Consider the following 15,523-nt stretch of genomic DNA (forward strand, 5'->3'; position numbering starts at 1 on the left):
AAAAGGGTCAATTAATTAAGAAGACATGACAATCTTAAGCATTTATACATCTAGTAATGGAACTTCAAAATACAAAAACTGATAGAACTTCAAGTCTATGGAAATAAAGCAGATTAGTGGTTGTTTAGGGCTGAAGGATTTGGGAGAAAATGTAAGTGACCAGCAGGCACATGTTTGCTTTTGGGGGGTATTGAAAGTATTCTAAAATTGATTGTGGTGATGTCAGTACAAGTCCTTGAATATGTGCCATTGATTTATACACTTTAAATGGGTAAACTGTATGTGAATTATATCTCAGTAAAGTTGCTTTTAAAAAAGATTTTTTAAAGAGTCAGTATGGTGGTTCACACTTAAAATCCCAGGGACTTGGGAGGCTGAGGTGAGAAGACTGAATCTAGGTTCAAGGCCAGCCTTAGCAACTTAGCAAGACATTGTTCCAAAATAAAAAATAAAAAGGCCTGGAGATAAAACTCAGTAGTACTGGGTTCAATTCCCAGTACTAAAATTAATTAAGTAATTGACTATTTTTAAAAAATAAGAATTTATTTTGCAATTCATAACAGAAGAAAATGTGGAACAATAGCACAAAGGAGCCATAAATAAATAAATAAATAAATTGGGGGGGATACTGGGGATTGAACCCAGAGGGGCTTTACCACTGAGCTACATCCCCAATCCTTTTTATTTTTTGAGACAGAGTCTTGCTAAGTTGCTGATGCTAGCCTCAAACTTTTGATCAGCTTCCTGAGTCACATGCTCCACTGGGTCCACTACAAGTATATATTTTTGTAAGCTTGTTACACTGTACATAAAGTGATTTTTCTTTACTTTTTTTTTTGGTGCTGGGTATGGAACTCAGAGGCTCCCCAACATGCTAGGCAAGTGCTCTACCACTGAGCTACATCCTCTGAAGTAGCATGTTCTTACTTGAAAGTAGACTGTTACAAATTTGAGATGTCTCTCAGAAGCCCTTAAACAACACTTTATAAAAATGACAAGCAAAGAATTATGTCTAATAAACTAACAAACGAAATTGGATCATAAACTGAATCATAAAAATTTATCTATTAAGCCAAAAAGAAGGCCAAAATAGAGGAGAGAGGAGGATAGAAAAGAAAAAAGATGGGAAAAATAAAATACAAACAATAGCAACCATACTAATAATCACTTCAATGAAAATGTTTTAAACACCTCTTTGGGGGGCTGGGGTAATGGGGATTGAACCCAGAAGCTCTTTACCACTGTCCAGATCCCTAACCCCTCTGTATTATTTTGAGACAGGTCTAGTTAAATTGCAGAGGCTGGCCTCAAATTTGTGGTTCTCCTGCCTCAGTCTCCCTAGTCACTGAGATTACAGTGTCTACCACTGTGCCTGGAAACACCTTTTAAAAGGAAGAAACTATCAGAATGGATTAAAAAAGGGAAGGCTCAACTATATGATAACAACAAGAGATCCAATTTTAATATAAATACCATATAAACAGATTAAAATACAATTTTAATACAAGTACCATATAAATACATTAAAATAGGTTAAAAGTAAAAGGATGGAAAACAATATGGCATTTTAACTTTAATCAAAAGAAAGTTAGTGGGCGTAGGGATATGGCTCCACGGTAAAGTGCTTGCCTAGAATGCATGAGGCCCTGGATTTGATCCCCAGCACAGCAAAATATAAATAAATAAAAATAATTTAAAAAGAAAGCTAGCAAGCCAAGTGCAGTGCCACACTCCTATAATCCCACTAAGGAGGCTGAGGTAGGAGAATCAAGAGTTTGAGGCCAGTCTCAGCAATTTAGCAAGGTCCTCAAAAACGTGGTGAAAAAAAAAAAATTAAACAAAACCAAAAACGTGGTGAGACCCCATCTCAAAATATAGAAAGAGGAGGGCTGGGGTTTGTGGCTCAGTGGTATAACGCTCACCTAGCTTGTGCAAGGCCCTGGATTCGACCCTCAGCACCATATAAAAAATAAATAAATAAAATCAAGGTATTGCGTCCAACTACAACTAAAAAATTTTTAAAAATAAAATAAATAAATATATATAGAAAGGGGTGGGAATGTAGCTCAATGGTAAAGCACCCTTGGGTTCAATCACCAGTCAAAAGAAAATAAAAAGGAAAGAAAGAAAAGCTAGTTATAGGGGCTGGGATGTGGCTCAGGCGGTAGCGCGCTCGCCTAGCATGCGTGCGGCCCGGGTTCCATCCTCAGCAGCACCACATACCAACAAAGATGTTGTGTCCGCCGAGAACTAAGAAAAAATAAATAAATGTTAAAATTCTCTCTCTCTCTCTCTCTCTCTCTCTCTCTGTCCCCCTCTCTCACTTTCTCTTTAAAAAAAAAAAAAAAAAGAAAAGCTAGTTATATATCAAAGCAGACTTAAGAGAGTAATAAATAAAAACTTACTTTCCCCCCCCAATGACAGGGATGGAATCCAGGACCTCAGGCATGCTAAGAAAGCATTCTGCCACTGAGTTACAATCTAGCTCTGAGGGTCACTTAGTAAAATTTAACACAAGAGGACATCACAATATTAACCTAACTTCTGACAGAATTAAAAGAGGAAGCATACAAATCCATGATTGGAGATTTCAAAATCAATCTTTCTGTAATTGAGATCTATCTCTTCGGCTCCTCTTAAAACTAGTTTGGAACAAGCCAGAATTGCGTGGATACAGATGGACTGTGGAGGTTGTTTTCTTGACTCCTATTAGATCACGAAGCTAATTTAGCCTTTTTTTAATTTTATTTTTAGCAGACATGAACTGAGCTTTCCACTAATATATGTGTGGGTATAGTTTTTTTTTTTAATGTTACTTTAATTTCACCATCTGAAGCATTTCTAAACTTTTCATTTATTTCTCTTCCTTGACAAATAAAACAAAAAGTATCATATGATCTTGATGCCTATACCCAGGGGCACCACAAACAATACTGTTATCAGCATACATATTTTAATTTTCTGCCTAATTATCCTTAGCCAGTTATATTTAAATCTTAACACCCAGAAAGGGGGAAAAAAAAAAAAACACCAACCAAAACACACACACACACACACACACAAAACACACAGGGGAAAAAAACACCAACCAAAACACACACACACACACACACACACACACACACACACACACGGGCTAGAGTAGCGGATTTCAAATTCGAGTTTTAGAATTACCCAGCGCTCTCATGGAAATTTGGATGCTTAGCTCCACCCCAGAGTTTCTGATTCACTGTTTGGGATGGGAACCGAGAATTGTAATTCTAACAATATCTTTGGTGATGTGGATACTGCTGGTTCCATGATCACGCTGAGAATCACTGGGCTAGAATTTTGTCCTTCCTTTCTTCCCACTGATTTCAAGGCAGCCGTCGGCCCCAAAAGGAAACAGGCAGTTTTGAGTCCAGTTCCCAGGAATGCGAAAGTGACTCAATATTCTCAACCGCAAAGCCGTTTCCGGGCGGCCCAAAACCGCGCGAGAGTTTACGTGACGGCGTCGGCGTCAGCGTCACGTCGTCGCCGGCCACGTTCAGCGGAGACAGGAGCAAGATGGCGATTCCGGGCAGGCAGTGAGTGATCCGGGAGTTAGGGTCAGGCTGGGGAAAGAAAAGCTACGGCGACTTTGTCTTTGGCTGAGGACTTAAAGTGTGCTGGAAGTGAAGGGGCCGTGGCGTCAGGGATAGAGACGGGGAAAAGCGAGAAATCCTCTGCAACCTAGATTCCCCACCCCCATACATTTTGCAGGATGGAAGCCCGAAGTTTGAGGGAGAAACTTGTGAGGAAATAAAGGAAGTTAGGCTGAGGGGCAGAGAGCGAGACTTTTCTATTTTCCAAAAGCTCGGTCTGAGGCCCCTCAGTCTTGCTTCCTACCCCGCGCTTGAGTTTCTCCCCGGTTGGATGCTCTCTCAGGAGCACTAAGAAGAGACAATTCCTGGTTTCCTTAGAGGGCCTTGTTCTCCTTGGCAGAAGCTCAAGTCCTGATTCCCGCCCTCCCTTCTTGTTTTAGGAATGTTGTGCTGAGAAGCCACAGAAAAGGGTAGGCATATAGGGAATTGGTGTATACATTGCCGCAAAAGAGAAATATTGTACGTACTTAAAAGTTTTTACCTTTGATGTGTAATCCTTAACTTTCGATGCGGTTTCCATGATCTCCGCATCTTAGAGGCCAACACGTGAGAAACTAAATGAGTTGAATCTGATGGGATGGTTCTCTTAGATGCTCCAAGACAAAGCAAGTGAGCTTAATAAAGTGTAATGGGAACTTGGCTCGTGGCTATTTGGATTTCTAAGTTGAATAATTTTTAATTTTTTTCGTGCGTTACATTATTTAATAACATCTTAAAAGCTGTTGAAGTACGCAGGAGAAAAAAAGTCTGGTTGTTTTCTTGACTCCTGTTAGATCACAAGGCTAATTTAGCTTTTTTTAATTTTTAGCAGACATGAACTGAGCTTTCCACTAATATATGTGTGTGTATAGGTTTTTTTTTTTTAATGTTACTTTCACTTCACCATCTGAAGCATTTCTAAACTTTTCATTTATTTCTCTTCCTTGACAAAAATGATATTTGACTTTGGCCCTGGTCTACAGATAATCGGAATAGAAATTGTAAAATCTTAATGCATATTAGAATTTTGAGGTTACTGAAAATCAAAAAGTGTGTGTGTTTTTGTAGACTATTTGACATATTTTGACCTGATAACTTCATCTGGAAGAGGTAGTGGATGTATTATTTTTTGACATTTAAAGATAATGGTGTAATTTCTATTTCAAAAAAAAAAAAATGCAGGTATGGGCTTATTTTGCCAAAGAAAACACAGCAGTTGCGCCCGGTTTTGCAAAAACCTTCAGTGTTTGGGAATGATTCTGATGATGATGATGAGGTAAGGGAACCTATGTTTTACTCCTATATCGGAAATAGAAATTTTATAAAATCTTAAGTTGTGATATAGATGTTTTTGCGTTTGTTATTTGTAAATAGTATTTTAGAATATAATTTACGGAATTATCAAAAGGAATGTTTAAAGGGAAAGCTCCACTCATTTTTTTTTATAACCTAATAGGTTTTTTTTTCTTTATAACCTAAAGCTGTGAACTTCATTTGCTCTAAGAGTTAATAAAAAAAATTTTTTTTGATAACTAAAATTGAGGTAACAAACTTATTGCTATTAAAATCCCTAGGAGCTGGGTGCAGAGGCATCTACTTATATCCAAGCTACTGGGGAAGCTGAGGCAGGAGGCTTGCAAGTTTGAAGCTAGCCTGGGCAACTTAGACTCTGTCTCAAAATTAAAAAAAAAAAAAAAAAAAAGAAGGTGGTACTGGGGCTGTAGCTCAGTGGTAGGTAGAATGCTTCCTTAGCTTAGCATGCAGGTGGTGACCCCAGGTTCAATCCCTAGTAATGGCAGGGCAGGCAGCCTAGGAATGAGTTGTTAACATGTTACCATTTCCTGGAAAGTTTATTAGCAAAGTCATTTTTAATTTGTTAACCATGCTCTAGCTAGCATGACTGAGTAACAGTTCTTTCTGGTATTATTTTTGTGGTTATTACTTCAGTGTCTGCTAAAGCTAATTGCACAGTTAAAATTACAGTAGTGAATACAGTTATTGTTGATGTACTACAATAATAATAGCATATGAAAATTTTATGTTGTAGCATCCGTAACAATATTTTTCTGAGAAACCTAGTTTTTAGCAGAAACAGTTACATGTCTGTTTTTCCTAATACTGTATTTTTTATAATTCTTAAAACAAAGACCTTTGCATCAGTTCATCTGGTACCCCTTTTGCTGTGGCAGAAAAATAGCTTCTCTTTCAGTTTTTACTAACTATATAGTAGCATAGATAGATATTTGATATTTTCTTCTTTTTGAAGAAATTGGCTATATTTGAATCATACTTTTAAAAATTGAGGTTGAACTTACACGTAATAAAAATCTGTAGATTTTTAAATACATAGGTAAATGATTTTGATAAATGTTTTTGCCCTAATCAAGATGTAGAGCTTCTTTTTTGTACATAATTCCATGCCCCCTCTTCAGTCAGTTTACCTTCCCACATTTTGCCCCAGGAAACTGCTTATATGAGTTCTATCACTAGTTTTCCCTGTTGGAGAATCTCATATAAAGGAAATCATTCAGTGTGTACTCTTTTTATGTCTGGTTTCTTTTTCCTAAGTATGTCAGTGAGATTATCCATGCAGTCATAGAATCACATTGTACTGAAAATAGATTTTTTCCCTTTAATAGTTATGTAAGTTTTTCTACTATTTTTCTGTTTTTATTTCCTCATACACTTTAAGAATAGTTGAGTATAAGAAATGAGTCAAGATTTCTAGTTGAATATGTGTAGGTAGCTAGATTATTTTCAAATAGCATATTTAGAAAGTTATTAATTACAACTTGAATTTTTTGTTTCAAGATACTTTATTTTTTCAATAAATATTTAATATAGGTTAAGAATTGATTAGTTTTGTAGTTGTAGCCTGTGTGCTTTATTCTTTGTGCCATCTTTATAACTTTTTCTTGGAGGAGGTTAATATACACTGGCTTAGAATTTTTTGACTTTATGAATCGTAAATTCAGAAGCAACAAACATTCAGTAGAAATCATACATTGAATTGTGATCTTTTCCTTGGGCCAGCTGTTCAGTGCTTTCTTGTGTGATGGTGGGCAAAGATGTTAATCCACAGGTGTCAGTCAACTATACTATCATGAGAGTAAACAACCCATCTACAGTATACTGTGTTACTGAGCTATGATGTTCAAGTTAGGTGTATAAATATATTTTTTACTTAAATCCGTAAGCTGAAAATATCAGGATAGCCACACTATAAATTGTGGCACATCTGCATAGTGTTGTGTTTAGCCAATTTGTAGTTTAATAAGAAACACATTTTGGGGCTGGGGTTGTGGCTCAGCGGTAGAGCATTCACCTAGCATGTTCGAGGCCCTGGGTTCGATCCTCAGCACCACATAAAAACAAACAAAATAAAGGTATTGTGTACAACTAAAAAAAAAAAAATAAAATATTTTTTAAAAAATAAGAAAGACATTTTATCCTTTATTGTATTTTTTATCTTTATACAAGATTTTTCTGGTCTTTTTCCCCCTTTGAAATATCATTAAGCCTGGCGTGATTGTGCACACCTGTAATCCCAGTGTCTTGGGAGGCTGAGGCTGGAGGATCAAAAGACTTCAAAGCCAGCCTCAGCAATTTAGTGAGGCCTTAAGCAACTTAGCTTTGACCTTGTCTCAAAAGCAAAATATTAAAAGGGCTGGAGATGTGGCTCAGTGGTTAAGTTCCCCTGAGTTCAATTTCTGCCCCCAACCCCTGAAAAAATCATTGAGATAAAATCCACAAACCATATACTTCACCCTTTTAATTCTGCAATTCACTGGTGTTTAAAAGTTGTACAACCACCACCATCTAATTTTGGAACATACTTCATCACCCAGAAATAAACTTGGACCCATTGAGATCACTCCTCATTCTCCCTACCCCCAAACCCTGGCCACTACTAATCAACTTTCTATGACCATGGATTTGCCTATTCTGGAAATTTCATATAAATAGGATTATGCACCTTTTGTGGCCAGCTTCTTCCACTTAGGATAATGTTTTCAAAGTTGTACCATGTATCACAACTTTATTTCTTTTCCTCTTCTTTACTCTCCCCCCGCCCCCCCAGTGGTGGGCGTGGAAGCCAGGGCCTCATGCAGGCAACTTTTTTTTTTTTTTAATTACTGAATAATGCTCCACTGTATGTATATACCACAATTTTTTAATCCATTCAGCAGTTGGTAGACATGCGAATTGTTTCCAGTATCTGGGTATTATAAATAAATAATTTGCTATATATATTTGTATAGCAGTTTGTATATAGGTTTTTGGGTGGACATGTGTTTTCCTTTATATCGTGTAATCAGGTATGTATGTGGAATTGTTAATTTATATGATAACCATTTTATCTTTTAAAGAATTGCCAGACTGTTTTCCGAAGTAGCTACGCCATTCACTTTTCCATCAAACAGCATTGAGGGTTCCAGCATTTTCACATCTTCCCCAACCCCCCCCCCTTTTTTAATAGCCTTCTAGTGGCTGTAAAATGGTATCTCATTATGGTTTCAATTTCCTTTTTCCTGATGAAATTTTTGGTTCTTTAGAAATGTCTGGGGCTGGGGTTGTGACTTAGTGGTAGAGCACTTGCCTAGCATGTGTGAGGCACTGGGTTTGATCTTTGGCACTATGTAAAAATAGATAAATAAGCTGAGTACGGTGACTGCACACCTGTAATTCCAGTGGCTTGGGAGTCTGAGACAGCAGGATCACAAATCCAAAGGAGCCTTCGCAACTTGGCAGTGCGTTTAGCAACTCAGTGAGACCGTGTCTCTAAATAAAACACAAAATAGGGCTGGGGATGTGGCTTAGTGGTTGAGTGCCCGTGAGTTCAATCCCCACTACTACCCCCCACCAAAAGAAAAGATAAATAAAGGTATTGTGTCTGTCTACAGTTAAAAATAAAAAAATTTTTTTTAAAGAAATGTCTGTTTGTATCATTTACCTATTTTTAAATTGGGTTGTTATTTTATTATAAGAGTTCTTTATGTATTCTAGATACAAGTACCTTATTAAACACAAGATTTGCAAGTATATGTGCTCCATTCTGTGAACTGTCTTTTCATTTCTTGATAATGCACTTTGAAGGACAAAATTTAAATTTTGAGTAAGTCCAATTTATTCCCCCCTCTTTGGTTGCTAGTGCTTTAGTATATCTAAGAAACCATTGCCTGATTGAAAGTCACAGAGATTTACAAGTATGTTTCCTTCTGTCGTTTTGTAATGTTAGCTCTTAAGTTAGGTCTTTGATTCATTTTTAAATCACTTACCAAGGATATGACAGAAAGATAGAACATGTTTATCCTGTAGTTTCACATTTATTCAACCTGGTATACTGTGTAATACAAATTACAGTGTACCCCAGTTTGAGAAGAACAGGATTACATGGTCTAAAAAGTGTTTACTCATGTTATTATTATTTCTTTTGAATTGTGAAATGAAGGTGATGGTAGCTGAACAGTGAGTGGGGTACGCTAGCCAAAAAAGAAGGACCTAAGCCATTTGTTGTAGCTTTTTTCTTCCCTCCCCTAGAGGGACTTTAATGCAGAGAAAGCATTACACAGGTGATAGAAGAGTTGAGATGCCAAATAGAAGATGACTAGGCAATCCAGGGATTAGCAATAGTAAGAAGCAAGTAGTGGTAAATGGAGGGATGCAAGAAGGTAAATGGGTGTTGGAGGCCAAGAAAGAACATTACCAGATGGGAACTAGACTTATCTAGAAATAACTGAGGCTCATGGGAAAATTTGAGTTTTATGTAGAGAAAAAGAGGAAAAAGTACCCTGGCATTCTCCTACCCTCCACTACACTCCTCCTGGTGGAGCCTAGTCAGAAACCAGCCAACAAGGGAGCTTAGTTTTTTTTTTGTTTTTGTTTTTAATATCCACAAAAATATTTATCATTAACTCAAACTCTTAACTAGGAGTGCATGTATTTTGGAAGACTTCCTAAACTAAAAATATATTTACATATTTATAGGTAACTACAATTTATAGAATAGAGATTAACAAACTAGAAGTATCATAAAATGGGAGCTTAGTTCTTAATGAACTACTATGAAACTTGTTTTACATAGTTTTACTTACCTATAAAAAATCATTTTGGGGGCTGAGGTTGTAGCTCAGTGATAGAGTGCTTGCTTGTATGTGTGAGGCACTGGGTTCAATTCTCAGCACTGCATATAAATAAATTTTTAAAAATTAAGGTCCATTGATACTAAATTTTTTAAAAAATCAATTTAATGAATTCCAGCTTATTCTCATGCTGAGAAGTAAATTGCTTAGTTGAGTAAGTTTTATTATTGTGGTTTGAATGTATGTTAAAATCATTTTTTCATGACTAATCCAACAGTTTAAGCAATAATAAAGTTAGGAGTGCTTTGGAAAATACAGAGAAAGGTTCTTTATGGTTTCCCTAGGAATTGGGAAAATAATGTTTTTTCTTTAGGAAAATATTTGATATCCCTAGAAAGGAACTGCTATGAAGCAAAACTGTTGTTATTTTCATCAATTCAGCAGAAACAATTAAGATACCCAATTTTTAAAGAATATTTATTTCTTAGTTGTAGTTGGACACAATACCTTTTATTTCACTTATTTTTATTTGGTGCTGAGGATCCAACCCAGGTCCCACACTTGTGAGCCAAGTGCTCTACCGCCAAGCTATACAACCCCAGCAGCCTCAACGATCCAATTTAAGATCACATTTTATCTCCAGTGGTCCAGCAGAGGGGGCCCTAGCACATGAATTGTTTTTTGTTAAATGTTTATATTCAGGGTTAGTTTGAAATGGGAAAATGGTAGTCTTTTAATTATTAAGTAGTTCCCTTTAAAATAATCAGAACTAATTAAAAATAATTATCACTTTGTTCAAAGGCAAGGGAAATTAAAATTTTTTCCCCTGCTGAATAAGAAAGAATATTTTGATACTTTAATGTTTGAGTGGTTTTGCTATCATACTAATGTATTTATTCCAGTTTTTCCATACTGTCTTTTCTTTTCCAATCCCATGATTATCATCTTTATTACTTCTCGGATTATTTTAACACCTTTATAAATGGTTTCTTTATTACTTATTTCTCATTCATTTTAAATATTATTGTCTGATTGATCTTCCTAAAATACTTCTAATCACTCTTATTCCCCAGCTCCTGAACTTAATTGTATTTAATGCTTTAGCCCTAAAATACTTAATAGCAATTTCTTTTGCTTCTCCGTGCAAAGTATACTGTCTGGTGGTAATTTTTGTCAGATTGCTTTTTTTCACAGCATAATTTTTTACATTCTGTATGTCCATATTATAGCCATCCTTCAAAACCTGATTCAAAAGTTACTTCCTGTAAGCTTTCATTTTCCCCACTGAAAATAATTTTTCCTTTCTTTGACACTCTTTCCTTTTCTTACAGCTCTTAGCATTTTAAATTTTGTGTTAAAAATCTATGCGTACATTTTTTCACCATACTAGAGTGTGAGCTGGGATCTGGATATCTAGACTGGCTTCCAAAAATCGGGAAAGTTATTTACTCAGGTGGTTTAATTGTCTTTATTGTATAGAGCCAGATAAGTAGGTTGAACATCCCTAATCTGAAATTCAGAATGCTCTAAACTCTGAAACTTTCTGAGTGTCCACATAATACTGCCAGTTAAAATTTCACACCATAAGTCATGTGTAGGATTACAATCAAAAGGCAGGTACATGTAAACTTTGAAAAATGAGTAATAAATACATTCTAATAAAATTTTATTTACAGGGCTGGGGATATAGAGAGTGCTCACCTAGCATGCGTGAGGCCCTGGTGATCCTCAGCACCACATAAAAATAAAATAAAGGTCTTATGTCCATCTACAACTAAAAATACAAAACAAACATTTTTTTAAAAAAAATTATTTACAAAAACAGGTGGAGTTGGGCACAGCCTAGAGACAGAGGCTGGAGAATCAAAAGTTTGAGGCCAACTTCAGTGACTTAGACCCTCAAAAAATAAAGGGCTAGGAATGTAGCTCAGGGGCCCCTAGGTTCAGTCCCCACTACCATATAAAAAAAAAGAAAGAAAGAAAAAAACCCCTAATAACAAAAAAATGAGTGGGTTTGATTTGTCCAGTGGCCTATAATTTGCTGAGCCCTTGAATATGATTATTCTCAAAAGTACTTGTGATAAAAGATATTTTACAAGTATTATAAGGTAATTAGTGACAAATATAGTTAGATGTTGGGTGAAAGATTAAACATGAAACTTTGTTTTTGATGTTAATTTTATGATAAATGCTTGTTTATTTTTCAGACAAAATAATGAATTTTCCCTTTAATCTTGCCAATTAAAATGTTTATTTCTAGGCAGCAGTATACTTTTTGAGATTCAGTTATGCAAAATAATTCATGTTCTTTGTAAAGATATGATGTGTGAGAACCTGAAAATTATTGCTCTCAGAGAAAACTGACCTTTTTAAGAGAGACTATTAATATAAGTTAAATAGGACAGCTAAAATTTATGAACTTAGTTTTATGTGTATTTGTGTGTGTATATTTATGCACACACATACATAAATCATGTGTGAATTTACTCAGAAGCTGTAGTATAGTCCTTTTACAACTTCAGCATTTTCATAAGATGTAAAGCACTAAATACTAGAAGAATAACACTAAAATCCCTGTCTATTCTTTTTCTGTACTGGTGATTGAAGGCTCTATCACTGAACATCCCCAGCCCTTTTCACTTTATTTCTGAAGCAAAGTCTAAGTTGCCTGGGCTGGCCTCAAATTTTTTTTTTTTTTTTTTTTTTTTTTAAAGAGAGAGTGAGAGAGGAGAGAGAGAGATAGAGAGAATTTTTAATATTTATTTTTTAGTTCTCGGCGGACACAACATCTTTGGTATGTGGTGCTGAGGATCGAACCCGGGCCGCACGCACGCCAGGCGAGCACGCTACCGCTTGAGCCACATCCCCAGCCCGCTGGCCTCAAATTTGAATCCTCCTGAGTAGCTGGAACTTTAGGTGTGTGTCACCATGCCCAGCTGACCATTACAAATATTTAATCTTACTGTTTAAGAAATGTAAACCAAGACAGCATGCACTGTCATTTTTTGCATTGTATGCTATAGCAAATACTTTTAAAAATAATAATAATACTTTTAATAATAATAATAATAATACTTTCAAAAATAGATTTTGAAATCTATATAAAAATTTATACATGCTCAAACGTATCTCAGAGTTCTTTATGATTGCAAAATTTTAAATCAATCCACTTTCAACAGTGAAAGCATGGCTAAGTAAAGCAGTACAGATATCAACTATTATGTATAGCTGTTAAATTCATCGTGAAATAACAAAATTTTTTTCATAGGTAGCCAGGTACAGTGGTACATGTCTATAATTCCAGTCTACCTGGGAAGCTGAAATGAGAGGCTCTCTTGAACCTGGGAATTTGAGGCCAGCCTAGGCAACTAGGAGACCTTGTCCCCAAACAAAAACAAAATGTAAGGATAGTAGACAGTAAACTATAAGCAGTTACTTTTTTATACTTTATTTCCCAAATTATCATTATTGTTATTATTTATTTTGTTTGTTTTGTTCTAGGAGTTGAATCTAGAACCTTGCACACAGTAGGCAAGTGTTCTACCACCCCCAAGTCCTTTTTAATTTTTATTTTGAAACAGGATATCATTAAGTTGCCCAGGCTGGCCTTGAACTTGGAAGCCTACTGTCTCAGCATGGGATTATAGATCTGTATCACTACACCTGGCTCCATTTTTTAAAAATATATATATATTTTTTTAGTTGTAGAAGGATATAAAGATATTGTAATGCTGAGGATTGAACCCAGTGCCTCACATGTGCTAGGCAGGCGCTCTACCACTGAGCTAGAGCCCCAACCCATCCAAATTATTTTTTAAGGAAAAACTCAGGTGACTTTTAAGGATTTTCAGTAGGAGGATTTAGTTTTCAAATCATATTAAAATACAAGCAGGAATAATATATTTATTTAACATAAAACATACTAAGAGAATGTTGGTAACTATTTAAAAACGGGACTGGGGATGTGGCTGAAGTGGTAGCATGCTTGCCTGGCATGCGTGCGGCCCGGGTTGGATCCTCAGCACCACATACAAACAAAGATGTTGTGTCTGCCGAAAACTAAAAAAAAATAAATATTAAAATTCTCTCTCTTCTGTCTTTAAAAAAAAAAAACTATTTAAAAACAAAATGGAATAAGCAGAATGAAAAATTGAATATGAATAGTTGTATAAAATTATATGCATAGGTAAGTAGAAAATAATAAATGAAAATGATTTTCTCTTTAGAGTGGCAGTATGAGTTTTGTTTTTCAAAATTGTGTTTATTATTTTATGATTATAATTTTGAAAATAGCAGAGAATGTTGCTTTAAAAAAATAACCATAATTGTATATTCCCTAAGTAAGAAGCAATAACAAGTTATAGGATTACACAATAGAAGGGAGTGACTGCTTTTAAAAAAGATAACCATAATTGTATATTCCCTAAGAAGAATTAATAAGTTATGGGATTACATAGTGTACTTTTATTGTTTTCACTGTTTCTTAATCTTTCTCCACTTTAAGTCCAATCTTTGGAAAAATTTCTTGAGCCAGACATGGTGGTGTACTCCTGTAATACCGGTAACTTGGGAGTCTGAGGCAGGAGGATCACAAGTTCAAGACCAGCCTTAGTAATTTAGCAAGGCCCTGTCTCAAAGAATAAAAAGGTCTTGGTGTAGCTCAGTGGTAAAGTCTTCCTGGGTTCAATTCCCAGTACTACCAAAAGCAAAAAAATTAATTTTTTTTTCCTTTGAGAAAGTGGTCTTTATAGGTTTGTTTTTCCTAATGAAAAGCTAATTTTATTTTAGCTGGAAGCTTGTTGGCTTGCTAATGGTAAGAAAAAGTTTAAATTTTAATCTGTCTGAACATTATAATACATCTGAATCAATAAAGTGTTTTAGTTGTGGTTTTTCATCAGTTATAATCAAATAATTTCCTATTTTTCTGGATAGTCTGGTATAGTTCAAATAAAATGACAATTTTACATAGACATGACAAAGCATATTACTTTTGAAAATGTCAGGAAATTTAGGTTATTATAATGATGGCTAAGAATTTTTTAACTTTTCTCATGCTACTAAACTGTATTCCTACTGAATAAATCTAAATTGCAGCTTAAGCAGTAAAGGATTTAAAGTAATTTTGCAGTTTTGCTAAAAATTAATTCTTTTAACCCGCTGTCTAGGAGTGAAAAAGCAAAAGGAGAGAAAGGGATGCACTAAATGATAAAATTCTTTTATGAGTGGGAGAGATGGCAAGAGAATTCTTTTCCTCTTATTTTTTTCTCCCAGTAGATAACGGCATTACAGAAATACCTGAGAAAACCCAGATTGTGAAGATGAGATGAGGTGGAAATTCTTATTATTTCCCAGGAAGGAAGTGGTATTAATTTTGGGTCCTTTTAGATACGTAAAGTTGCTTTATGAGTCTTGATTATATCTGTATGCTTTTGGCCAAATTTACTTATATTGACGTGGTCAGATTTTTTTTAAGTCTTTTTTTTAATTTGAAGTTTAAAGTTATATAATGTGACAACTCTGGAAATTTTCCCCTCTATTCAGGGTTTGTTACATTTTCAGAGTGCTGGGGATCAAACCCAGGGCTATACATGCAAATCAAACACTTCTGTCACTGGCCTATATTTTTAGGCCATTTTTGTTTAGTAACTTTTTAAAAACTAATCTGTAAAGTCTGTATTCTTTGTTTCCTGCAGCCATTCAAGTCTCTGCTCTATCAGTGCTTGTCTAACAAGTTGACAGAGATTTCTTTAAACACATGGAACTAATAAGTCTCCTGGCCTTTTCCAGGAGATGGACAATATACATGTTGTAGCATGCCTTCAGTTCCCAGCTGAGCAT

The 15,523-nt window shown here is 35.4% G+C and overlaps 1 protein-coding gene across 5 annotated transcripts in view; it reads left to right on the plus strand.

Moving 5' to 3' along the window:
* Positions 1–3,485: 3,485 nt before the first annotated feature.
* Positions 3,486–15,523, plus strand: part of Nsrp1 (nuclear speckle splicing regulatory protein 1) — a 45,766-nt gene continuing 33,728 nt past the window's right edge. For 2 of the 5 annotated variants that reach the window (XM_040269250.1, XM_078042598.1), the window contains exons 1-3: positions 3,532–3,566; positions 4,004–4,033; positions 4,785–4,878. In XM_040269250.1, the coding sequence (XP_040125184.1) occupies positions 3,547–3,566; positions 4,004–4,033; positions 4,785–4,878 (144 nt within the window). In that variant the 5' untranslated portion in view covers positions 3,532–3,546. Of the gene's footprint in view, positions 3,567–4,003; positions 4,034–4,784; positions 4,879–15,523 lie in introns of all 5 variants that reach the window. The other 3 variants (XM_013359828.4, XM_013359830.4, XM_078042599.1) reach the window with 3 other exon arrangements.

The sequence above is a fragment of the Ictidomys tridecemlineatus genome, chromosome 3, assembly GCF_052094955.1.
Source record: "Ictidomys tridecemlineatus isolate mIctTri1 chromosome 3, mIctTri1.hap1, whole genome shotgun sequence".
In the NCBI taxonomy this organism is placed as follows: domain Eukaryota; kingdom Metazoa; phylum Chordata; class Mammalia; order Rodentia; family Sciuridae; genus Ictidomys; species Ictidomys tridecemlineatus.